Below are 27,774 nucleotides of genomic sequence, written 5' to 3' on the forward strand. Positions count from 1 at the left end.
AAAAGCCAAGGACCAGGGCAGACTCTGACCGCATGCAGGAAGCCTTACTAACCGTGCTCCTGAAACCTTGAAGGGAGCCATTTGAGGTGGCATTCTGTCGTCCACTTTCGTTACTCAATCTTGACTACAAGGTGTGAAGTGAAATCCTGGTGAACAGATTGACTCCAATGGTACATACCAAGATCCATTCGGATCAAAATGGATTTATATCTGGCAGGAACACTTTCCTAAACCTTCGCCTGTTATTCAGTATTATGAATTGGGTGCCCCAGACTGGTACGCAAGGTTGGGTGGCCTCGCTAGACATTGAGAAGGCTTTTGACACTTTAGGGTGGACTTATTTACAAACTGTATTGTTGACGCTTGGGCTGGGACCCAATAACCCCCCCCCCTCCCCCGCTCCCTTCCCTCCCCACCCATCACCCCAAATGGGTATGGATCTTTTATGAAATTTCCAGAGCAAGGGTACACACAGGTTGCATCATATTGGTCAGCCTTGCTGTTGAGCACGGCACCTGGCAGGATTATCCACTGTCCCCTTTCTATTTGCCATGCCCATGGAGCCTCTAGCCTGTATGCTACAGGAAAGACACGTACATGGGGTTATCCAGTAGGAGATCACCCTAATATAGTCTCCATGTATGCCGATGATACTTTGATTTATCTGAAGGCAAACCCAACACTTCTGCCAGCTGCCATGTCTGCTTTGGATGCCTTTGGCCGCATCTCTGGGCTGCGGATCAGTATGGGGAAATCATGTTTATTTCCTTTGTTACGGATACCCAACACTTAAGCCTCTCCAGAGGGAACACCCCCTTACCAAGGAAATATGACACCTTCAAATACTTAGGAGTCCAAATCTAACACTTGGAGCACAATCTTGTGTAAGGGAATCTGGGGAGGGCCTGCCCTCAATCCAGCAGTTGCTGTCCTTTTGGACAAAGCTACCCCTATCACCCATGGGGAGAGATTCTATTGCCAAAATGTTGATACTTCCTGACTCCTTTTTAGGTCACGCCTGAGCCAGCGCATGCGCTGCTCTGGCGAGACCTTTAGTAAGTGGGCTTTTAAAAGTCCGACCACACGCTTTTGCTGGCCTCAAGCTTGCGGTTCTGCGTGCCGAGCACGTGCACAGCCGCCATCTGGCTTTCCTCGCGGCACCATTACAGTGTGCCTCGCTCCGCCCCTCCCCCACCACAGAGCGTGTCCCTGCGATCACTTTCGCTTTCACAGCCGCGTTACTTTTACGGCTGCGCGGCCAATGCTTGTTGGACAGACGTTTCCTACATTCAAAGTTCCGTTTGGGACATTTAACAGATTTTTTTCCTTTTTGAACACTTGCTTCCGTTTTCACCAATGCAAGGTTTTTGTCGTGTTCCTTTCTATTGATTATGCACAAAAAGAATCGAAGCCCCAGCGTCACTGCTGGTGTCGGCCAGCTTTAGCATCAAAGTGAAAGTCCACATGTCTTTAAAGGCCACATCCACTCCAGAAGTATTCTAGTTAAACGAGCATCCATAGACTTGCTTGGATTAATTGTAAGAACTTTTCCTTTAAACCCCATCCTTAATCCCCCTCAGCGCCATTTCGTTACTTGTGTCTTAAGTCGGTTTCCCACTAAATACCCGCAGCTGCATTTCCTTTCGAAAGCATGCTTTATAATTGAGAAATGTCAGCTTTATTAAGAACTCTTGCTTGCAACTGAACCGTCCACACTGCGCGATTTCCCAGGTCACCAAGCCACAAAAAATAAACAAGAAAAACACCTTGGCAGACATGTTCGATCCACCCGCTGCTCGCCACTCACAATGTAAACAATCCAATTTCTTTTGAGTACGTTTGGAAAAGAAGTTGCCGTTTCAAGCACCCCACCCCCCCTCCCAACCCACCCATCATGTTGAACTTTGGCCAGATGTCAAGAATTCCTGTCATGCGAGGGGAGGAAAACGGTAACCAGCGTAAACGGACTACATCTCCCAGGATGCTTAGCGGTTGAGAGGTTATGTAAACAGGAGAGCTGTTACATAACTCAAGGAAAACACGCCCTTATGTAAACAGGAGAGCTGTTACATAACTCAAGGGAAAACACGCCCTTATGTAAACAGGAGAGCTGTTACATAACTCAAGGGAAAACACGCCCTTATGTAAACAGGAGAGCTGTTACATAACTCAAGGAAAACACGCCCTATAAAGGGAGGAACCGGGAGGTACAAGGCTGTCGGATATTGTGTTTACACCGACGTACCTGCTTCGTGAAGAGCAGTGTTCCGGAGTGGTGCTCCAGTAAGGCAAGAACGGAGGTAGGTCGAGTCGTTACTCCCTGGGCCGTGTCTTGCCCCATCGTCACCTGTGAAGGACCCGGAAGCTCTACCGGTCAACCATTGAGCTTCGCTTTTTGACTCGGCTGAGTCAAAGCGCAGTGGCGCTTTTGCTGGTTGGAGTCGTAACTCCCAGCCCGACCAGAGATACAGGGACTGCCAGCTGTAACGCACACCAGGAGGTGTTTGCCGCGTTACAGACTCGGAAGTCCACAGGATCGATCGATCGATCGAGCGGCTGCTCTCGGTTCAGTCTTCTTGCTTTTGATTGGGGTATCGGTGACGCATCACCAGGAGGTGACTCCGCGTCCCGGTGCAGTCTGAGGAAGAGGTTGAGCGGCTGCTCCCTTCAGGTAGAGACCCCGGCTGGGTGTTTCCCTGACTCCTCGATTCTCCCCAACACTCGTCGTGCCCCTCACAGCCTACCGATTGGCATTGTGGGCCATTTCATTTCTGCCCTCTGTTGGCATACGCCGGGATCGGCGTATATGCAGAGGACGGGTAGGACCATCCGTGCTGTGGGCTGGTAACGTACTTAGCCTGGAGGATTCCAGTGACTATAACTTTTGTTTATTCGTTGTATTGTTTTGCCTTCATTAAAATAACTAACCCTTCACAAGTGGTTGCGTCCTCATTATCGTGTCTGTTAAACGATCCTGGGACGTTCAGGGCGTTACACCAGATAACTCAAGTGAAATTTCGGAGTAATTTCGGAGTGGCTTGTGCGGGGCGCCTGTGTGCAGCTAAGCCCCTGTTTTAGCCTCTTTGATTGTCTCGCTTCTATTAAACGTCGAGTATTCGATTTAAAACTGTTTAAAATGCAACCCGGGCCCCTCCCCCATCCCTCCAGAGTATAAACAAACTGGGAGAAAGAAGCACAAAGTACAACCCTTTCAGTTTTGTGTTGTCAGCACAGAACTATACTAACCTTTGGCAGGCTCCGTGCAGCCCCGGGCTCTCTGCCAATCCCTGCATCTGAGAACTGCACAGGAAACTTGCGCAGAGCGCTCTGCAATGCACACAAGCCCGAAGGCTTGGCTTCAAAGCAGTGTGTTTTTTTAACTTCCATTCACAGAAGCGCGATGGTGCATCGCTGCACACTTGCAACTAAAAGCTTGCATCATCGTTCTGTCCTGCACGGGGACCTGTGCCTCACTTATGTAACATTTGCTACTACTGTAAAGTGCACTTGAATCACAAAGGTCCTGGCAGATAAATAGCCTGCTGGGAGGTGGAGCCATGGCAGCACTCGCTGGCTTGTTGGAAAAGAAGCCCTCAGTTTTTCGGTGGCAGGCTGCCAACGTTTTCAAATGCTCAATATCAACAATTCACGGTGTCAATGTATTAGTCAGCCAGTGACCCACTTTTGGCAGTTTCGTGCAGCACACACACAGCACACAACACCGACCCGGCTCCCATGCCCATTTAAAAGGAAAACATGTGAATATCTAGGATGTTCGAGCTCTTCTTTCAATGTCTTCGGTCGTTTAGAGGTGTGGATGCTGCGCGACCAGGGTGCCCATTTTCCCTCTAGTCAGAGCTGGGTGTGTGATGCAAGGTAAGAATGTCAGCTGAGAGAAGACCTCTCCTCTTTCTTCCACCTTTTTCAACCACGAGGACCGAGATATGACCAGCACACAGGTGGCAGCAGGGGAGTGACCACGCAAAGGGCCACCCAAGATGCACAGCTCTCTCTCACGGGCCAAAGGGCCAACGATATGCCTTGGCGAGCCTCCCCTCCCGATAGAGGGCTCGGTGCCTTCCCACCAACAAAGGCGGGAATGCTGTTATGGTCCCTGTCTGTTACATAGTACAGCAGCCACTCCATCAATCACCTCTGAAACAAGGGGACATTTTAGTTTTGAGTGACACTTACCAAGCGTATTTGATTTGTTTTGCTTCATATTCTCCATGCACGTTTACTCCAAATTCTCGTGTGTGAAGGAGTACATATAATATATGTAATTATATGAATACCTACTTCTTACTACCTACGACCCGAGTTGCAACATGGGGACCATGCAGACCTTCAACTGAAAAAAGCATCATGTATTAGGCTGGCGGAGAGTTGCCCATCGCTCAGCTAACACACAAAACACAAAAACAATACACAAAACACCATAGCAATAATTAAAAACAGAACACTAGTGCCACACTGAAAAAATAAGGCCAAAAAATAACCTTAGCATTTTGTATGAAACTGGTAATCTCTGTAGCCTGTTGACTGTTCTAAGCACATTGACGTTGGTGTTTGGGCAAGCTACTCACTAAATGGAGACCTCAAATTTCCAGTCTCCTGCCATCCAGTCTGAACAGGCGGTATTCTGTTGGTACAAGCTCACTGTTCCAGCGCGATCTGAGGGAGAGCTGCAATGACAACTACTGCAAATCATTAAGTAATGGAACCTGGATCGGCTTTAGACCTGGCACTGCAGTCAAACTATATGAAAGAATTGCTCGGCTGAACCATCCTGCTCAGGGTTTGCAGGACCGAGATGCACAGGTTACATTAGGACAGCCATGATGAGACTATATTTGTGCACCATGTACATCTTGCAATCAAAATGAACACCGCATTTTCACATACCATAACTTCCACAAAAGATGGAAAGAAATTTCTTCGGATTGGCTTGAGATTCTGGAAAGACCTGAGGTTCGATGTTTCCAAAGGTTACTATCTCACTACCAGTGAAGCAGATATCACACCGGTCTGTTCCAAGTTTTGAGTTGGCAGCAGAATGCATAATTTGTGATCACATGAGCGTGAAGATGAACACACCAGTGCTCAGCAGGTAGCTAATTTTCCAAGAATAAAGCTTCACCCTCCTTATGCTAGAAACTTGAAGATCAAGACAAACTATTCTGCTTTTGCAGGCCACAAATGTTAGGTCATTAAAATACATAATTCTGGTTCATCTCATCAATACTTGGACAAATCAGAAAAAGGTTCATCAGAGGAGAAAAACTCCTTATCCAGCATCAATATGCGTTCTTGTATGCGCAATCACATTGTCTCTGTCACTACAGGCACAAAAACCCAACTGGCAACATGCCAGGAAAGAGATATTATTCCTTTAACTACTCCAGCAACAGGAGGCTCGCCACACCCTCACAAGCCTTGAATGGAGAGCAGGAGATGGGTCCATATTTGGAGTTCTTAATAACTTACACTGTTTTTAGAGAGCAATTTTAAAGCTTGCCATTTTAACCATGATGGAGTGATTCTGAAACTTTTTTTCCTTTAATAATAAACATTTCAAGTGAAATTATCAAATTTAACCTCCAGCATAATGTGAGATCCCTCTGCGAGGAGAAAGTTTCTGGTGCTCTCATCAGCTACACTTGAAATTTAAAATTCTTTATAGTTGATGGTATAATTCAGAACCAAGCCTAATGAATGGACACGCCCTGCATCTGACAGCCTTTCTGATAATTCAAATAAATGCAAACACAATTAAGTTAATGTAATACTGAAGTCCCATAAAAAGTTTATATTTTTGGACTACTAAAGCAGCTGTTACTTATTTAGATACAACAGTTTCCCTCAGGTGGTCTGCACCCTACAGAAAATACATGGGAAGAGATCAAGTGATGTCAGCATCTAAGATGCTCAAAAGTGAATGTAGATTATATTAAACCTTCTATATCAGCAAATGTAATTCATTATATTTTTGCACCATCCAAGATCGAACATTGCTAAGTTCTGGGTGACAATATTTGGGAAATGTTGCACCATACAAGTATAGGTGAACTCTAAAATGTGCACCTAGTCATGTCTAAACTCTGCTGGTTCAGTGCAATGTAAACTATACAGGTTCTGTTTAACACATTAAGCAAGCACACTCAACCCTATTAATACATTTCAACCTTACGAGTTTAAAACTATTTTATATTTTTCATAATCTGATACTGGGTAAGGGCCCTTTGGATCTGCAAGATCTTTTTCTTCGTATTAGGAGTCCAAAATAAACAGTCGGAGAACGAATCAATTTTGCTGTAAAATAACACCTGATTAGACACATAATAATTTACTTTCGCACTGTTCTACCACACTACACAATTGGAGGTACAATGAGAGATGAGAATGTACCTCTCCGTGTATCCACTTAGAACATATTAGTTGAAAGCATAGGCTTTTCTCAGGAGGCTGCTGCCTTTTACTCATCCAGGTACGGTAAGGGTCTTTGAGCATGCACTTTAACCACGTGTTGCTGGGGATCCATGCTGCAGCCGACTGGGGAGCAAGGGGGGATTACAAGAGAGGGAGCCATGCAGAACACCATGAGGCCTTTTTATCTCCCTGCGCTGCTTCTGTTCGGTTGTTATACAGACTATCTCCACATGAAGTTTCAAATCCCCTAGAGTCAAAGCAAATTAGTCTGGTAAGGAGTATGATGAGTGATCAAACAAACCTGACTTGGCCCGGTCTACCTGTTTAGGTCGAGCCTAGAGCAGCGCGCATGCGCTGCTTGCTCGACTTTTAGTAATGGTCTTTAGAAAGCTCACCACACGCTCGTGCGTGTGCTTTTGTTTTTCTCCGTGTCTAATGGGCTGTGTTTAATATTACGTGCTTTCTTTCTTAAATGCGTTGGGATTGTTGAATGCATTTGTGTAAATTAATTTTTCTCTCCCATGAAAGTTGGAGTTTGCACTGTGAATCTGTACAAATGAGCGTTCATTTTGATTGAATTATTAGATAAATCTATTGAATCTTACCTGGAGTCTGTGATTATTTTACTGAAAGGTTATAAGATAAATTAATGAATTTTGTTAATCACCATCAACTACTCGACTAATGGTCCATTGACCAAAGGAAGAGTGCTGATCTGTGAAGATTAGTTAGGCATAGACTAATTCAGATCAAAGAAAATAAAACTTGACCCCCAGCAAAAAGGTCAGGAAATATGAATGTGTATATGGGCCCATTGTGAGTGATACGTTGATGTGTGAAAAGTTTATCCTAGCCTTTTGCTGGATCAATGCCACCCACACTATTCTCCTACGGCTGTGGGGATGGTATTCTTAACTAATCGCACACTGTACATTAGTTTTCTCTAAATTACCGAGAGGTAACTGAACTGTGATTACCCTGATGTTCCTTGTTACTCCCTTCTTTCCTCTTTCATTTCTCACCTGAGTTTGATGATCTCTGAATTACTCTGCTTATGATAACTGTGATGTTCAACCTGTGATATTATGAACAAAGTGTTTTTCTTATGATTTGTATTTGTGTATGACCATTCGTATTTTCTTAAATAATACCAAAAAAGTACTTGGAATCGTTTTGTCATTATTTCCTGAGTCATGACTTTAGGATATCATTTGCCATAATATTGATGAATTTGTTTTGTAATCTATGAACAGCTGTTTCTTCATTACAGGTCCTCATGAAGGAATAGTTCTCTGATTTCTCTACTTAGTCCCTTTTAGCTCTACCAAAGATCCATTGGAGGACCTTTGATATTGCTAATGCTAACAGAAAGGATAATGACTTATGGGCCCGTCATTATAGTATTTACGCTTCCTGTGGTATTGTGAAGGTTGGTGTGGGATATTATATGCCCCCCACCGCTTCTGCTGCACCACATGGTAAAGAAAAGATCTATGGGGTAGGTAACATCCATTATCAGCATATTAAGAAGCCCTGATTGCTGTAGGCAGTTATGCGCTTCAGCCTAGAAATACCTCATAAACGTCTGTAAGACTAAAGGATGGTGTACATAAACCACTTCCTGACGAATATCTAAGTTGTGTGAAATGTGCACTGCCAGAAACTTTGCTTTTGGGAAAAATAGAGAGACTTGAAATGGGCATACAGGCTGCAAATGCAAATTCAAGAAATAGACAGAATTACTACAACTCAAATCTCTCTCTGGGTAAAAATCAAAAAGGTTGTGCCAAAATGTGCTGCATCCACAGCCAAGCCCTGCACCAAAATAAATCGCAATTTGACCCTTTTCTTTCCTCAAATTATCTGCCAGCGACTGGTTGTGCCTAGCCAATAGGTCTCGCCTTTGGGACCTTATAAGTGTTTAGCTATGCAACAGTTGATGTTGTTGCACCATTAATATTGTGCTGCATAACTAAACACTTATAAAGTCCCAAAGGCGAGACCTATTGGCTATGCCAATGCTTGTTATTTTTTGCTGCTCTCCTGATGATATTGAAGTCATTCTTCATAGACTTGCAGTGTTTACTTGCATCACTGATCTGGGCTAACAAGAGGCATAGAGTAAAGATGGACACTTTATATGCTACACTGGAGGATGTGGGTTGGGAGCTCCCATTTACGAGATTTATTATGCCGGGGCTCAACTCCAGTGGCTGATCCAATGGCTTCATGACACTTCTAATCCTGAAAGAGATCTGTTGGGCTTTGACCTTGGGGATGCTCCATTATTGGAGTGGTTCTTGGACTCCTCCTCCGACCTCACTGTTCCAAACGCTTTATTGAAGGTGGTGACATGGTATTGGAGGAAGTACATAAACCATGATAAGAAGGAGGCACCATATGCGCCTAGCCTGCCACTCTGGGCGACCCCCAGTTTGAGGGCAGACGTCTTCTAGATTCACAAAATTGTGCATATTCCGCCATCTAGTGGTTGGAGTCGTAAAGTGCTTTGTTTTTTTATTTTATTTTTTATGCTTTGGGAGGTTGTGAAACCTGATCCCTCTGGTGAGGCTACAACCCCCATCGTGTGTGTGCAGGCTCTCAGATTATTTTTTCCGCCATGGAGATCGGAGGTGCCCCGAAGACTTCGGTGAAAAGATAGCAGCAGACGCATGCAACAGAGGAGGCCCACCAGACACTCCAAGGAGATCGGTGGTAATAACAGAGTTGCATGAGGGGTTAATCTTGAGCAAAGCAGCTTGTTTGGCGCTGCTCACATTATTCCTCATGCCGCAGGGCAAGTACATTTTTTGTTGCCTTTTACAAAACGGTCCCCAGACTGTTAAGGGGATGCTCTGCGCAGAGCGAATGCTTCATCCACAAACGAGGTAAGAATTTCCTCTTGAATGTGTGATGGCATCATGACTGATGAAATGCTCCACACACAAGCGCAGGACTTTAAAAATGTAAACCGCATTTATTTAAAAAAAAAAAAATAATAATAATTCGGAATATATACTAGTCGGTCGAACCTGCCTGTATTTACAGCACCGTGTTGGTACGCATGCAGGGTTTTGGCACTGCATTTCAAACGCACAAATAATCAAAAGGCTTCATGGGAAGGGATTATTTCCCAGTCTTTACTTCATTTTCAGACACAGCTAGAACTTAGCTCAATCGTGCGCTACACTTATAAGGTAAAGGGCGTAGTTTTACTTAAAGAGAAAATGTAAAACTCTTTAAACGATTGCCAGCAAAGCAGGGTGCTTAATTCCCTACTATCTAGCTAGTGGGCATAACAAACATTTATAACAAGCATTTGCAATGCATTAGGTCTCGCATTTACGCGAGTTTGAGCTATTGACATTGCAAATAACAATGCCTATTGGCATTGTCATTTACAATGCCAATAGCTTTTACTCGTGTAACTGCGAGACCTATTGCATTGCAAATGCTTGTTTCCCTCTCCTTCTTTTAACATCGCAGAGCTTCAGGGCCCTGAACTAATAGTGCAATAAAGCGGTGCCTGGAGAACAAGCTGTCTCTGAGATTTACAGTCGCCTGGAAGAATGCAGAGTTAACGGTTCTACCTCTCTGGAAGGAAAATCAATGCACGGCAGGGCTCAGCACTAAATAAAACATTAGATATGTTTAAAGCAAGGGGGGACTGCAGAAAGAGTACTCTCTCTACTGTGAATAGAGACTGTTCTCTCTGTGGCATGGGGCTTTCTAGGGGCGGGAGAGCACTCTACGGGACTCTGGTGGGATATGATGCAGCGTGCAGCGAACCTTGCTTTAAACTTGTGAATTTAAAGTTACTCGAGTACTAGGCAGCCTCAATAATATGGCGAAGAAAATGAAAAAATATTACTGGGAAATATTCACTGCAATATAAAAATGGAAAGGTAGATTATTGTTGAAAACGTACTTTATTACACCCTCAAGAATAACATTCCACCCCATCATCAAGCACAATCTGAATGCATAGGCTTACATTTCTATTGCAAAGTTTCCTTTTTGATCTGGTATTAAGAAAGCTTTAGATGCCTGCCAAAGCTAATGCCATCAACTTTGAAAGGTACAGAGAGTGTCAAATAGAACAAGCGGCCGCGAAAGTGAAAGTGATCGCGATCAAACATCAAAGCGAAAGTGAAAGCAAATGGTGCTCAGGCTGCCAAATGGTGCGCGCGCCCGGCGCACATGCACTGTATTTGGAGGCCTGAAAGCACTCGTTTGCATTCCCAGATCCCCCATTTACAAAAGCTCTCGCGAGAGCAGCGCTAAAGCGCTGGCTCAGGCGAGACCTAAAAAGCACCAGAGACCCAGTTTTAACTAGCGGCAAAGCCAAACCTTTTGGTTTGCACGTAGCACAATTCTCAACACGGGCCCTGTCCCCCCTCCCTGATACACAGCATCAAGGAGGCTTCTAGCATTCCACTGTAAAGGCCATAAAACTCACCTGTTCCCGCCGAACACGAGGCCTTCATGTCGACCTCTGAGGCATCAAAAATCAGGGCCTTATCTCCGGGAAGCGCATTCCTGAACGGGCTTGCTAAACAGGGCCTCGAAGGGGGTTTTAGTTTCTCAATAAAGGCGTACATAAATTAAAGCACTTCATTACGTTTTTTCATCCTCCCCTTCACAAAGGCCAACATTTATTGTAAGAGGATTTTTCTCTGAAAATCCCCAAATCATGCTATATCACATATAGCAACCATATGGCAACATTTAGCAGTTACTAAAGCACCTGGCTATAATAATTCACTGCAAAGCTTTTTCGCGCAAGCAGTACAAGACAAAGCATTTCACGCAGGCTTCACAGCTATGCTGTACATAAGCCTCAAAGATTGCACTACCAGAAAGCCGCTGATAACTTAACACAGCGACGAGGAACAAATAATTCATGGTAAAGCATAGGGCATACAATAAATGAAAGCCTCATTCATGCACAAACAGGCAGGCGCTTGCAAAATAGCACTAAGTACTAATATGCGCACAAGTGCAGTGTTACCTGCTGAGCCACTACATTCAAAGAAGTTGCAATAGTAGGGGACCTTGTACATTAAGCCTATTATACCAAAATAACACATATCATCAGGATACTCTATGGGAAATACAGATGCGGTTTATCGCACCTCCATAAAACAACTTGTGCAATATAACATATAGCACACACAGTTACAAAACATAGGGCAATAAATAGCTCAATAACACAGGTAATATGCAAACATTTACCAGTGAATACAGCCACTTCCAAAGATTTTACAATCTTGCTGCACAGCATTGCAACAGGCAAAATCACAGAGTTGCCTGGTACCACAAGGTACAAATGTGCGCAGTTTCACACCATTACCTACAGAGCCTCTACAAACTCTAACGTGGCAAGGCTATGTTAATCAAGAACAAATATAATTTAATCTTGCACGCAGAAATACAGGGGCTGGGCCTACATGTAGACAAATACATAGAACCATGCACCTTCCACTTTGTAAAATTACACCCATAAAGGGCAGAGTAAAACCAAAAGATTCAGGGTTTGCATTTGTATGCACCCAAAATATATACAGTCAGCCCTTAAAACATCTCAAACATTTGAATACATCCCCACATAACGCACATCAAAGAGGGGATGTGTATGTATGTATGTATATATATATATATATATATATATATATACATTCTATGCATATTGTCGCATATATATACATCTAGGTATTCCAATGTATAGGGATATATATGTATATATATCCAGAAGGAAAACACTCCAAAGGTAAAAAATATATATATAGATACATAGGTACATAAAGGTGTAGGAGTGTGGACGGTTTTCATATATGTGTGTATGTATGTGTATATATATATATATATATATATATGTGCATATATATATACTTGGGCGTGTAGGGGTATATATGTATATGTGTAGGCATGCATGCAAGTACACGCCACTTACCAGTAACACTCAACGCATGGCGCCTGTGTAAAATATACAGCATACATAATTTTCTGATACAGACAGTGCTGCAAATATGACACTATACATACTTTAAATGCACTGTTACTTCTAAGGGGCAATTAAGTCTCAATCACCAAGACTCAAACCCCAAAATACAAGTACATATCTATGCACGCTACACAGCATTTCATTCACCAATGCAATATGTACTTGCAGCACAACATCATGTTTACTTCAATGACAAAGGTGAGTCAGCTTCACTAAATGGGCTGATCACCATGATATGGGTGGGCTTACCACAACCACACTCATCATACACACACTATGGATGTGGCGCGCTCACAACCACACTCCTCACACACACACTATGGGTGTGGCGTGCCCAAATGGTGGAAGTCTTCTCCTTCCACGGAGACTGATCTTGGCACCATAAGCGAGCCAGCAACTCTTCAAGGGGAGTTAACCGCGACTTCCAAAACTAAGGCCGGCAACTGGGGTTGACCGCGACCTTTTATGGACACCGTAAGGGAGCCGGCAACTCTTCTAGAGGAGTTGAACGCGACTTTCAGAGGTATCCCATATGGCTGGAAACTGAGGTTGGCCGCGACCATAAAATTCGCCAAATACGGTGGGGGGTAACACCCTACCACCACATGCTGCACCTACACACATTAACACAAAAGACAAACTAATCAATACCTCTAACATTGCATATGCCTACCATATAGCAAGGCAGGTTAACAGGGATAATGTAAGAACACATTCCTCACATCTGGCACGCGGGTAGGGCCTCCTACTCATCACAATATATAAAGGCAACACACACCTTACCAGGTTGTGTTTACGTTAGTACTACCATTAACCATTCATAAGGGCAAAAAAAAAAAAACACAAAACAGGGCGCAGTTCTTCAGGCTTCCTGACTATATGATAAAAACTGCACAAGGTCTGCACATAGCACACTCAAATGTTACTCTATCTCTCCTTTCCGCGTAATCACAAGGGAGGTCGATACCAATAACAGCAGGCATTAATTAGACTTATACAAATTAGGAGACCATTCGCAGGTAGTTAGCCAGAAGGCCCACTGTGCACTATGCACTTCAAGGGCCGTAACCTTCATTAAAACCAGGGGCCAAACGACGTCCATGACAACATCTTGCCTCTACAAGTCAAGCTTTGGGATATACAACATGGGTGGAGTATTCTTCAGGAAGAGAATATAGGCACACGCATATGTGTGCTTCTACAGCAAAATATATATATATTGGATATATAGCTGGTATAGCTTATGGTGCGTTTATGGCACAAGGCATATAATAGGGTAAGGCCTTTTCTTTCCTCTACCCTCCATTGTCTCCTGAGGACATAAACAGGACGCATAAGCATGTAATAACGTCCATGTTCTACAAGACCATAACCAAGAAAGGTTAATAAAAAATTTCAACAGGTCAACAGGATACCCATACAGTTGTCTGTTGCTACCAAGGTGAGCATCAAACAAAAAATACGTACTCGCGTAAATCAGCCAGGCACCCCAAAATACCATTAAGCCATATCTACATAAGGCATTAAAAACCAGCCCATTGCGTCAAACATAAACAAACAAACAAGAGCTAGTGGTTGGTAAAAAAACAGATAAAAAAAATAAAATAATATAATAAAAATAGCACTCGCAGAATAAAGTGAGTAAGTCAGGTGTTAACCTACACAAGGATGAATGGGCCGATAAAATTTAAGTATTTTCAATACAACATCCAGTCGGTTTGTGCCTGGTCACAGCTAAACTATTTTAAAAACAACGGCAGATATATACACAAGGGAGTACATATATGGGTGCTTTCCTCAAAGGAAAGCCATATGGATACCTGCTAGGTACACACAACATAAGAACTCCTGTTCTCTCACAAAACAACAGGTGGTACTCAAAACCATTTGTGTTTTTTTAGTATCCTAGGGGAATCAACTACACTTCACTCCCTCCTCCACACTTACAAAATACCCCTATGCAATTGATGCACAATTTTGTGAATCTAGAAGACGTCTATGCTGCAAAACGAAATTATTACTTGCCTGTAAGAATTGTTTTGCAGCCTAGACTCTTCTAGATTCACATAAAACCCTCCCTCCTCCCCGGTGAAGGAGGAAAAAGAAAATAAATAAATAACAAAGTAAATAAAAGGAGAATTCAAAACATAGTCCCTACATAAGCATAGTACATAAGTACTTCAAAGGGCTAAAAAATAGCTAAGCCTATACATCTCTTTTAAACATTACATACGTAATATATTTAAAAAACAAAAAATGCAGCAACTAGGCTGCATATCGCCTATTATATCAACTGATGCCCCCTCTGGGAAGAGGACACACCTAGCTACATATATATATATATATATATATATATATATATATATATATATATATATATATATATATATATATATATATATATATATATATATTATATATATATTTAAAGATAGTATATAGGTATACCTATGTATGCATATACATGTATATAGAGGTATGTACATATCAATATATATATATGTCACATTTTACAAATCGACTAGTGTCGCTGCACTCTCAGCCCTATAAGCAATCAATATGATACTATTATACTTATTCAACAAGCAGACAGAATTGCAATTGCAGAAGGGGAAAAAATTATCTGAGAGCCTGCACATACACGATGGGGGTTATAGCCTCACCAGAGGGATCAGGTTTCGCAACCTCCCAAAGCAAAAGAAAACAAAGCACTTTCCGACTCCAACCACTAGATGTTGGAATATGCACAATTTTGTGAATCTAGAAGAGTCTAGGCTGCAAAACAATTCTTACAGGTAAGTAATAATTTCGTTATGAGACGTGGGGGTATGTGGTAGTGGAGGCCAGTCTCCGCATCTTCGCAGGTCTGATGGAACGGGGCACCTTGGTTCCAGGTCAGTATCTTCTATATTCTGCTTTAGGAGGGGTGGCAGGGAAACAATAGAACCTCAGTAGAGATCTAGCTCGGGTAAATGGTCCATTGGAATTGATGATTACCTTAACGGGATTTCCAACATTTATGGAGCCTTGAGAAGCAATAATACAGGTGTTGAATTCCCTACCCTTAAGACGTGTGGGAGAAGAAGCTGTCTATGGAGCTACAGGACGATGCCTGGTGTAGGTGCCTAGGGTCCATCAGAATGATAACGCAGAATGCTCGATTACAGTTCATACAGTTTAATCATTTACACCATACATGGCTTTCCCCAGATAATATAGTGAACATTTACCCAGGCACAAGGACGGTGTGCCCCAGATGCCAACAGGCTGATGCAGACTGTCCTCATGTTGTGTGGCTCTCGCTAGTAATAGTGGACTTGAGGCAAAAAGTGACCTCCTGTATATCAGACACCACCGCCTCTATTTTGCAGGTATACCCAGTGCATTGCCTCCTCCACTCTGGGTTAGCGCGGAGACGTACTAAACAGTAATGGAGATTTCAGGACCTAGTACGTGTATCAGCAAAATGCCACACCACCATGTCATAGAAGGCGGTGACTGCCCCACTGGTCACTATGTTGCAGATGGATGTGGTATTTTGGGCACCTGCAGAGCTTTCGGTGCAAGCGGCTGCCAGGGCCCCAGATGGGGGGGTGTAGTCTTAGGGAACAGTGGAATGACTACTTGACTAGATTAAGGGTTGTGCTCACTCCATCTGATCAGACTACTGATGGCTAGACATGACACCTTGCGCTGCTGCTCTTTGTGTGCAGTGAACTGTCAGTTAGGAGAGAGAGCTCATATCTTTCTTGACAGTGGGGAGGGGGGAGGGGGGTTCATACCGGGAGAACGAACTCCATTGGTGGTTTCTGTGGTTGTCTCTTTTTATTATGCTTTGTGGTTTTGTTGCCCAACTAGAGTCATATACCTTCACCTTTCGAACATGGGTGAAGAGATGGTTGTTTGCATAGAATTGTATTTCTCCTTTCATCTATATATGCATATATTGCTTTTCAGGGCACCTGGGCCGATTCAGCCACCCTTACAGCAGTACCACAGTATCTTGATGTAAACTGGACTTGTTATAAGTAAAATCAATAAAAAGTCTTTGGGGGAGGGGGGCTTGTCATACCTGATTTGTATGTTTAAACTACTAGATCATTCATCCTGCTTCTTTTTCTAGAGCATATTCTTCCCTATCCTAGCTGGTCTTGAGATGGACACCCCGCAAGGGATGTTAGACCACTGCTATTTGGAGCGTTTGCATGCAGGAACTTCAGCGTCTCTGGTCAGTGTGTCAGCCGGGAAGTCACGGTCTCCTCTGTCTTTCTAAGCAAGACATGATGTATATATACCCACAGGTCTCCCCAGAGGGCCTACCTTGCTTAGTTACTGTGTCGGCCTAAAGGATGACGTCAGGCCTGAACTTTATACATAGATATTATACAGGAGATGTTCGTCCTGCTGTGCTTCCAAGAAGCCTCATGCATAATGTATGAGTATCGAACCAGGGAAAAACCCGTGTTCTGAATGCAGTGTTGTATCTAGGTAAAAGGTCAGTGCCTAAGAACCGTTATGTATGTAATGTAGGGAATAATATAGGTGAAAGGTTGTGATGTTTACCTACGCCTATATAAGATACCTATATGGAATATAACACCACCATTATTTTGGGTTTACCTGCCCTGTAGAGGCCGGATGTGGAGGTGCTAGACGCGTTGGTAGCCTCACTCGCTACACTGTAGGCACAGAGGGGGGGCCACCTAGGAACAGGCTGCGGAGGGAGACTTGGGGACAAGTCCTGGAGCTCCCAACGGAGGGCTCAGTTTGTGAGGGTCTTGGGAGCAAGAGGGCACAGTCAGTGTTCGTGGACCCAGGCCGAGGAGCTTAGGTGCAGAGGGTCTTGGTCGGCAGTTCCCGTGCATCATAGGTTCCCATGGTTCTTGGTCAGACCTGTAGAAGGGGACAAAACAGGACATCTGGGCCACTCTTGGTGCTGACCTCTACGATACTGACATCCCTCATTGGCTAGTTGGTCTTTGCGGTGTCAGAGTCTGGATTTGACTTCAACCAAGTGTTGGTTGCTGCAATGGGTCCGGAACCCTGGGTATTGGTGCAAGGCGGCTCCTGGAGGTTCTGGACTCTCCAAACTTGGTGGGAAGTCAGATCTGACCCTCTGGAACACAGTGACCACCTCCAGGTTGGCTGCTACGTCGGTGGACCCGGTGGTCAACAGAACGGTGAAGGGGACGTTGCGGTTGGTACCTGCAGGTTGCAGGGAAGTGCCTCCTCCAATTCAAGTGAGATGCTGGCTGGCCGGTGAAGAGCTTGCAGCCCTTCAAGGCTTTTGGAGGATGTACAGCTGCAAGACAAGTCAGGTTTGCCGCGATTGTCATGTACAAACAGGTAGAAAGGGTTTGGCACCAAAGGTCCGCAGATAGTCCACAGTTCTCACTTCTTCGGCTCCTCTTTGTCCTTCTTTCTTTAGTCAGACAAATCTGAGGTCGTGTTTTCAGGGGGCCACCTTCCTCCCGGAGCAGACCTTGTTTCTGACCTCAGAGAACATGGACTTTCACCTGCAGGGGGTCAGAAACGTGTCTGTGGTGGCAGGCTGGTCAATAACAGTCAGCCAGCGCACTAGACACTGGTAGGTCTTTTCAGGGGACACCTCTAAGGTGCCCTCTGGCTGCATGTCATAATAAATCTTGCACTGGCAACAGTACGGATTTATTAAGAGAGGGTGTTTGATATCAAACACCATAGATTTCAGTAAAGCCATCCTGTAGCTGGGGACTTCGTAATGACCAGCGCTCAGTGCATATACTTAAGATGGCTTCTTTGTTCACTTGGAATAGACAATACGCGGCCTACCTACTCGTGCAAATATGCCTTCACATGTAATTCTAATGCAGGGTGCCTTATATTACAAGGCCTGCTGTAGGGGTGACTTACATAGACATGCAATGACTTTGACATGGCACACAGTGAGTGTGCCATGTCGTATTTTCACTCATGGTTTGCACCACGGCAGGCTGCCTGCATTTTTTATGGGGGTTCCTTAGAGTGGCTTAAGTGCTGCAGCCCATAGGGACCCTCTTTGGTACCCATGCCCTAGGTACCAGGGGTGCCACTTACTATGGACTTACAGGGTTGCCCATTGTGTTAAAATTAGACAATTATACCTTGGTTAGCAGAGACCCAGTGCATATCGATCATAAAACATCAGTACCAGTGGCAAAAAGTGGGGCTGACCAAGACAAAAAGGGGCACTTTCCTACAAAGACTATTGTGACTCACCAGTGAAAGGGAATTTATTAACCGTCTTATACTTCTATACAATTGAGACTAGACTACCTGTTAAAAGGAAGCATTTTTTTTTTTTTTAATATTTTGACTGATTGTGTCCTAAACAAAAGCCTCTTGTCCAATCTGCAAGTTATTCAAATACCACCAAGAGAAACTTTGAGTGTGTGTAGCCTTTATTTGTATTCAGTTAGTAATGCTACATTTATATTGTCCCTACATAGCCCTCTACCCCTCCATTCCCAAATGCCATACCTGATTTGTATATTTAAACTACTAGATCATTCATCCTGCTTTTTTCTAGAGCATATTATTCCCTATCCAAGAAAGTGCTCACTGAATGTTAGAATGATGCTGGTTAAAGAGCTGTTGCCGAGTTTGTTGAAGTTTTCTTTCACAACCTGTTTAATTGAACCTTGACATAAGCCTATGCTGTTGGCATATTGAGTACATTTAGTTCAATCATTAATTCCCAGATATTGTAAAAAGAAGAGAGCTGAAAACCTGGAGTAGTGAAAATGTGCTTGCCTATAACTTCCAAACATCAAATCCATTAGCTGTTTCTTGTTACTAAAGCCTATATTGTCCGCTATGTGCAAACTAGAGGTATAATTGACAGCGGGCCATGTTAAAACTTTGGCAGTTTTCCATGAATCACACTTAAAAGAGCTGTCCACAAATAGGCCGGAAGAATGTGCAATTTTCTCACATGTCTCCATGTGGTACACGTATAAAATTTCCAGAAGCTGATAATTGGACAGAACCTTTGGCGGAATAATTCTAAAGTAATTAGTAAGTAAAATATCCTTGTCCCACACGCTTAAAAATTAAACTTTACATTCTGTGAGAGACTGACATCAGCTGCGCAGATTACACCCATGACTCTGAAAGACGAGTCTGGACTTGGTTTTATTGAATAAAATGTAACCTTTGTACAACTTAAATCTCCAGTTCACAGTAGTAAATGTAAAAGTCTCTTACCATCAAAAAACACATACACAGGACATATTACATCACATATTGTATACGTCTTGAGTTTTGTGAAAGGTTTTTACTGGTGTGGATTGGAAAGTGATTAAAGTGTACGTTAATGATTTGTAAGTGTTTTTTTTTTCTTTTTCAAAAACCTTTGTTCCTCAGTTGTACAATATGCCAAATAAGTCAAAATACCTGGCTACATTTCAAAAAGGCTGCAAACGCACTGGCAGAATTGTGGATTACAGCCCAATGGATGAGATGGCCTTGATGTCACTAGTACAGTAAGTGTCTTTCCTGTTGTCTTTGTTGGGTTGGTGTTTGGTGAGGTTTAAATATATGTGAAAGTCCTAATGCCTGTGTTGAGGTTCTTTTTCTTGGGTGTCATTATATTTTTTGAATGTGTTTCAAGCATCCTCAGTTTACCTCAATTTTGTGAATTTTGTGTTACTACAGCAGTGATGTACCGACCTAGAATTAGCCTCTATTTCTTTGGTAATCGTAATAGAGAAGATTTCACTAGAGAAAGCAGGCGTCATTGGCGAGCAACATCGCCCTGTGAAACAATGTAGTGTGAGGTCTGCAGCTGGATTTTGAAGTTGTTTTGCTGTTGAAACCCAATGTTAAGTAGCTATTATTGCTTGATGTTTTCATGTAAAAAATGTGATGTCTTCTATTTGTATATTGTGCATCATATATCAGGATGTGTAGCACGTGTGTTTCAATTCACAAAGATCTGGGACTCATGGGTAACAGTGTTTTGAAAAAGCTTTACTGGATTTTGCAGTGCAAAGCGGAGCATGGTGGAAAGATGAATAGCACAGTAAGAACTCGAGATAAGATATACTAGTTCTTACCTTCTCTCAGTGCAGTGTATAGTTTAGAGGTTCAAAAGAGGGGAGATCAGATAGGGAATGAGGGCAGATTGGCTGCTCGACAAATTAAACTACATAGTAGGTTAACTTGTGGTTGTGCAAATAATTCAGTACAAATCCTAAAGACTGTTCGCTTACTGAACATGGTTTGTGAAGGCGGCTGACCATCGTAATGTGTTATACCCATGATGAAAAGACAAGGCTAATGGTCAAAGTTCAAATGTTTGCCTGTGATGAGCACACTGCAGAAATAAATTACTTAATGTGTGCACATCAAAGAACTAAATTACTATGTTGGTATCAGGAGAATAGCATTTGTAAGGTAGGGAACTAAGGGAGTAAGAAGAAGCATTTTAGAGAGGCGTCTAGGTTTAGGGAGTCTATATGTGGGCTATTGTATGACTGATGCACAAAGACTTCCGCCTGTCTCTTACATGATTTGAATGCTTTTGCCATGTTTTGGTTGCAATATTCTTTAGATTTGTCTCTATGTAAGCTTGATTTGAAAGCCCACTACTCTTTTCCATTGACCTTTTCTAGGAGTGTTATTGAGACACCGTATTTGCGATATCAAGACTTTCAGCCTGGTCAGCTCATTGAGGTAAGTTTTATTTGCATGTTTTACCAAGGTTTTTACGTTTGTTTGATGTACTTTCTTATTAAAAAGATACTTAAAAAGCAAACCGTGAAAGAAAATGTACCAGACCACTGTCTTAGAGGGCATTCTTTGTGTTCTCTCAATGTGCATTCCCATAATGATTTTCAGGATGTTTATAGAAATAGAGGATTCCAAGAAATCATCAGCGTTGTCCTTTTCTGACTCCTCAGGAAGGGTTAAGAGTCTTGCCTTATTTCATATTTACCAGAATTTGGCCAGGTGTCCTTGACATACCTGAGGATGATCACATATGGCTTATCTTCTTTGGTATTTGTAGTCCTTGCTCTGCTGATTCAAACCCATCTTAGAAGGTCTGGCCTTATGTTAGTTCAGAGCACTGAGAGAGCTGCTGATAGATAAACCAATAGCCCACAGATTATTATGACCTCAGGACTTTTCAACTGTACATGTGAAACAGTCATTGAAAACAAACTGAAGAGGGCGATCAGGTATCATTGAAGTATCACCCTTCTAGTTCTTTTACACACGTTAAGGTCTTACTACATGACTTCTACCAGGGCTTCACGTATGACATCAGCTCTATGTGGCCTGAGTGGCTAGAGAAGAGAGTCCTTGTTGCAGCTCCCAGCATCAGCATGGTTTCCAGCACAGAGCCACAGAGGCTCATCAGCCCTTTAACAAGCTAAGTTCTGAATCTCAATATGTGCTTCTGCTCACAAATGGCTTAAGAGGGAATGGACCAAGCCAAGAACACGCAAATGTTGCGTCGACTGACAGCACTTCACCACAGAGAATACCACATGGTTTGATTGCATGCTAGCCAGTGGCACATATTTAGCCCACTAAGAGGCCCCTAGGCACACTGTCACAGCCTGTATGCAAATGTGCACTGAAGGAAAAGGAAATTGGATTCTACATAATAATTTAACGGCTCATCCTGTGAAATCTTCTTGTAAAACTAGTGGGTGATGGATTCTTTCCACAAATCTGGAAATTCTTGTAGGCTTGCAAATTTTATTGTAAAGAGGGGAAAGAATTAGAGCCCACCTCTGGGGTTTTAAGTCTAAAGAAGTCAATGGGTTTCCGATTTGGGCCAGGGACTTTTGAAAAATGTATTACTTTTCGACTTCCTATTTGTTTATTTTGAAAAAGATCCAAGATAAATTCTACTGTTTCCTCTAGCAGTCAGTGACATTCCTTAATGTTCCTATTGCTAAAAGTAAATGTGTTATCCGTTTGCTAAACAGGTAATGTTCCTATATTTTTATCATCCCTTCTCATGTTTTAATATACCATACTAAGCATTTTATTTTTACCTATGTATTAAGTAGTGTTTTATAGTCCTGTACATGTGCTGATCTAATCTTTAATGCGAACACTGGAGTGTGATAATGAATCCCTATTCAAGGTATGATTATAAAAATGAAATCTGTAAAGAAGTGTAATCTAAAACTGACTTTCTGCCATGTGAAATGTGAGTGTTGTGTGACTAGCTGGTGTTCTGGATAGCATCTTTACTGAAATAGTTATTTAAGAATAATTTAACATTAAAGTGACCACAGTTAAGATAACATTCACAATTGGAAACTAATTTGACATAGTCCACTTAATATTTTCTTCAGAACCTACTTTTCTCAGAGTTAAATAGATACTTTATAACAACTAGTCTGTGTGTTCTGCTATTTTTTTAAAAGTTATAATTAGAAGTTTAAATGCTGGATCAGGCCCTTTGTGGTTAGCTAGCTTATGTAAGAGACACTTTTCTACATTACAACGGGTTCATTGATGTAAAGAAACTTGTTCTAATTCATCATCCTTAACATTCGAGCATCTCTTAGTCTGTTATATTCCAAGATGGGATTTTTATTGTTTTGGTTATGGTTGCAGTTTCTCATTTCTCAACATGTTACTAAAGATCTTTCTGGATATGATTAATGGTGATTACTCTCACCACGTCTTGGAGGAATTTGTTGCATTCTAGGTGAAGGATAAAATACCTGTTTTCCACCTGGAATACGTTCTCAGTATTCAATTCTTAAATTAATTATTTTGTGTAAATGTATAAAGTCTGGTCCTTGGGAATTTTGCCATCTTGCTATCACATTAGGAGTTTTTCTAAAGTTCGTGTTCATGGGAATATTCTTACTTTGCTCTGGGTAATTGTTTCTTGGCAGCTGATGATATGGCGCCTTAGCCCTTTAATGCTAATTTAAAGTCCTGCATTTTCATCTTGATGTCATGGTTTCACAAAGTTAGAAGTGTGATCTTTCTTTGTCTGAAACTGAATTTCTTAAAGTTAAATTATTCATTTTTTTTACATTGACTTGATGATTAAGCGTATTTCTTCTGGTTAATATATTTTGTAACCCTTCTGTGGAATATGCAGGTGTGAAATCCATCTTAGAATTCTGACCAATGCCCTTGTATTGAATAATTTAACTTAAGCGCAGCTGGAATGTTAACCCCTTCCATGCGGGGCGGATTCCCCCGCTGTGCTGAGCGCTGCTTGCGCGGGCGTGGTCATGACGGAACGGTTCCGTCATGAGCACAGCTCAACCGACGCTCATGACGGAACCGTTCCGTCATGAGCACCGAAGGGGTTAAAGGAAGCCACAGTTGTTGAGTTATTGGATGGCCTCAAATTAAGACAGTTATATTCATGTGCCTCAGGATTAAGACTTCTTGTTGAACAGTGTTACCTTGATTTGAGTCCTGGTTTCATTGCCATCTGTAGGTTTTGATATATAGCCTTGGAGCCCGACGTAGCAGGCTCTACCTGCCATTAAAGGCCTGCTTTGGCGAGAGCCTTTAACAAGGGCGCGGGCCTTTAATGACTGGTAGAGCCTGCTACAAGGGCTCTAAGGCTATTAGAACATTCCACAAGAGGGCAGAATATTCTAATTTTAAATCCCCTCGGGCTCTGAGAGGCCTTTGTTCATGGCAGCAGCTGTGAAAAGAAAAACTAAATTGGAATGTTGCTCTCTTGGCTTCTACTTGCCAGTGAAAGCTCGAAGCACTCCATTGTCTTTAATGGAGTGATCACATTCCAATGTTCTATTGCACATTAAAATATTCGAATGTTAAGTGCTTCTTTGAAGTCAATGAAGTTGCTAAGGGCCAATAATGGCCTGCAAAGGCCAGTTATGCCAGTATTCCAATGTTTGTTTTTATTTTTATTTATTTATTTGATGTTTTATATAGCAAGAACATGACCTGTTAGGGTATCGGAGCGCTTTACAGGGAAAAATAAGTTACGTACAGGATGGCATAGGCAAAATACAAGGATGGGGGTTAGGGAAATGACAATAGTGGGACAAAACCAGAGATGTATACAATAATCAATACTGTTCCAAAATCAGCGAGCGACATGTCAGCGCAAAAAGAGAAGACCAGCAAATGTATACGAAGGGACAGAAGATGGCGAAAGGCGGCGAGAACTGGCAGAATATTGGAAGGAGTGAGAATTAGCGCACGGAGAAGGCCAAGCAATAATGGAGATTAAGCACAGAAACAGACCAAGAACAAGCATTTACAATGCAATAGGTCTCGCATTTATAACAGGTTGAGCTATTGACATTGTATATGACAATGCCTTAATGTGTTCAGAAAACCTGGAAAGTAAAAAGTGCGTAACAAAACACATAACTAAAAGGCATTGTTATTTCAATGACAATAGCTCAAACCCTTTCAAATGCAAGACATTTTGCTTTGCAAAAGCTTGTTTTGGAAGTTTTTCAGGTTTTTTTGCTTTCTTTCTAAACTGATGCTGTGACTTGGTCCTCTTTACGTTTGGCCCTTATTTTAACCCTGCACAAGTAGATGCATGGGCCCTCTTACACCTGTGTCAGGGAGAGCGAGAGCGCGCTGTACCCTATTGCTTCTGAGTCTGTCACAGAGGATAGTTACGGCAGAGAAACAGTGCAAAGGAAAGGAACAGGGAGAGACTGTGAGGGAGACATGATGGAGGAATAGAAGGAGAGGGAGACAGAGAAGGGGAGAGGTGCGCCGGGTGGTAATGGGAAATGAGAGGTGGGATAAAGGAGAGAGGGGGCATGACAAAATGCAGGGTGTGCAAGACGATGAGGAGGACAAAGAGAAGGGATTAGTGAGACATGGGTGCAACAGTAAGAGATATGGGAAGGGGATACACATCTGGGAGGGAAGAAAGATGAGGGGGCAGGAAGGTTAAGAGATAAAAGAAACAGTGATGGAGAAACAGGAGAAGAGCGAAAATGGTAGAAAGGGAGGAGGTCGAGGGAGACATGAGGACCACAGAGAGGGGAGATGAGGGAGACATGATTCATTCAGCAGCACAGGGTTTTCTCTGCCATGAATGTTTTACTTTATCAGTTAATTGGCTCAGGGAAAACCTATGAAAATGTCACAGGGAAGGAAAAATAGGCAGAGAGAATTATATTTATTATTATAATTCTCTCTGCCTATTTTTCCTTTCCTGGTGACGTTTTCATAGTTTTCCCCCTGAACCAATTAACTAATAAGGTAAAATACATCAAATGACAGACGGATGGCTGTGGAATGGGTAGGATACTGGTAGATTATTGCTCTTGACTAGCTTGGCAAAGTTTTTATGTTGCGAGCCATTGTCTAATAAAAGCCCGGAGGGCCCCCTTGAAAAGAATCCTCTGAAGCCATTTGCTTCATGTCATGAAAGCGCACTTCCTGAGTGACCTACTCGATGACTCTGCACGCATGGGGCAGGCAGCAAATGAACAAATGTAGTCAAATGAAAGAAATGTAGCCATGAACATCTAGGTTTTTACTAGGCGGCTAAAACAGCTCATCCTATCATTGCAACTTTCATGCATAAGTACCGATATCCAGTTAAGTGATTTGCCCAGAATCACAGGATGGAGATACGAAGCCAGGACTCAAACCTGGGGCCCCAGTTTCAAAGTCTGCAGGTGCGACCCCAAGCCCATAGCAATGACTAGGGATGGTGATAAAAAAAAAATCCCACCTTCAATCGCTGCCGAACATGCTATTTATTATTAATAGAGCATGTAATTGATCTGAGCCTGAAGCACCGATGTTGTGAGGCGAGCTCAGACACACTGCCTCAATTGCAAGTCCTACATTCAATGCATGCAGCGTCCCAAAATCCAACCAATGATGGGATCCTATACCCATCTTTTGGAAAAGTTCCCACACTCTGTAAAGTTCCCTGAGAGGCAGAGTCCTACCTCCAGCTCTCTCACATAAAGCACTACATTACAGCGCCGCATTTTAAAGAGAGGCGGGTTCCTGCATTCCACACAAAAGCGCGGCAGAGTACTTCAAAGTGGAAATCATACCCACCTCACTTCCACATCTCACCCGCACCCTCAGCCCCACAAAAAAAATACTAAAGAAACAGATCATTTTTTAAATTTTTTCCCCTCTCAGCCCGATCCGTCTGCACACACTCCGATGCAGTAGCACGTTAGTCTCCTCACTCGGCCTCAGTAGAACTTGGCTTCCACTTCCGTTGCAACTATAGACGGCTGCTGCATGGTAGCCCGGACTCTACCAAACCTAGCCCAAAGGCAGCCTGTAGTGCGACTTCGAGGCAGGAGGGGCTGGGGCAACTGATGCATTGCAAGGAAAAGAGGATGTGCTATAACAGAGACAGCAGCCGACTTTGAAGCTGGGACAGTGTGACTCTCCGTGAGAGGCTCAACATCCTGTCATTGTGTGAAAATCACTTCCATTCACCAGAACTAAATTTAACAAGCAAGTTTAAATAAAGAAAAAAAGATCACACAACCCCCGTACATTGTCATGGAAATGACATATTCTCTCTATCTCCCAACCCTGCCTGGGTAGCACTAGCGACTCACACCTCCCCACCCTGGACACTGGAAACAAACCACCTACCTATCCTGCTCTCTCTCACCCCCCACCCATACTCCTGCCACACCGCCTCTCAGACCTTTAACATGAAAATAGGAATAACCTGGGGAGAATAACACACACAAATAAACATCTGTGGGCGAAAGGAGATTGTTTTTGAAACCGAGAAATCTGTAGTCGGGGTGAGAGGCGCCCTTGTGTCTGCCATGCCGACTGTTTGGAACCAGAATTTATAGCGATGTGTGATCTTGGGCAAATTTCACCATCTCCCCTGTCCGTCAGGTCGCATCTGTTAAAAGAAAAACAAGGCGAACTCCTACGAACTCTGTGGCAGCAACTCCATAGCGGGACACAGAAATGGGCAAGGGAGGCCATCGAGTACATTTAATCCAAGCACTGAATCGAAACCAGTGGTGTGCGCGCACCACAGAGGAGCGGGGGGCGGGAATCGAAACCAGTGGTGCGTGCACACCACAGAGGAGCGGGAGCGCGGCAGCGTGGCGAACGCGCGCTGCTGGGTGTAATAGACACCGTTGGGAATGGGCGGAGCAAAGGCAGGACATGCGCCCGCCTTTGCCCAATTGCGTGCTTTTTTTTTTTTTTTTTTTAAACACGCTAAAGCCAATTGCAGCCTGCGAAAACAAAACCACACGCACGAGCGTGTGGTTAGCTTTCAGAACCCCCTACATGAGGTCTCACGCTGTGCGAGCATTGCTACGCACTGCAACGCTAGACGTGAGACCTAAAAAGGGGGTATGCGCAATAAAAGAGTTATTGTA

At 43.1% G+C, this 27,774-nt stretch overlaps 1 protein-coding gene across 4 annotated transcripts in view; it reads left to right on the plus strand.

Moving 5' to 3' along the window:
* Nucleotides 1-27,774, plus strand: part of PDCD11 (programmed cell death 11) — a 618,996-nt gene that overhangs the window by 111,356 nt on the left and 479,866 nt on the right. For all 4 annotated transcript variants that reach the window (XM_085606675.1, XM_085606679.1, XM_085606671.1 and 1 more), the window contains exons 10-11: nt 19,817-19,935; nt 21,067-21,127. In XM_085606675.1, the coding sequence (XP_085462801.1) occupies nt 19,817-19,935; nt 21,067-21,127 (180 nt within the window). The remainder of the gene's footprint in view (nt 1-19,816; nt 19,936-21,066; nt 21,128-27,774) is intronic.

This window comes from Triturus cristatus, chromosome 1_2 (assembly GCF_964204655.1).
Source record: "Triturus cristatus chromosome 1_2, aTriCri1.1, whole genome shotgun sequence".
NCBI classification, from domain to species: domain Eukaryota; kingdom Metazoa; phylum Chordata; class Amphibia; order Caudata; family Salamandridae; genus Triturus; species Triturus cristatus.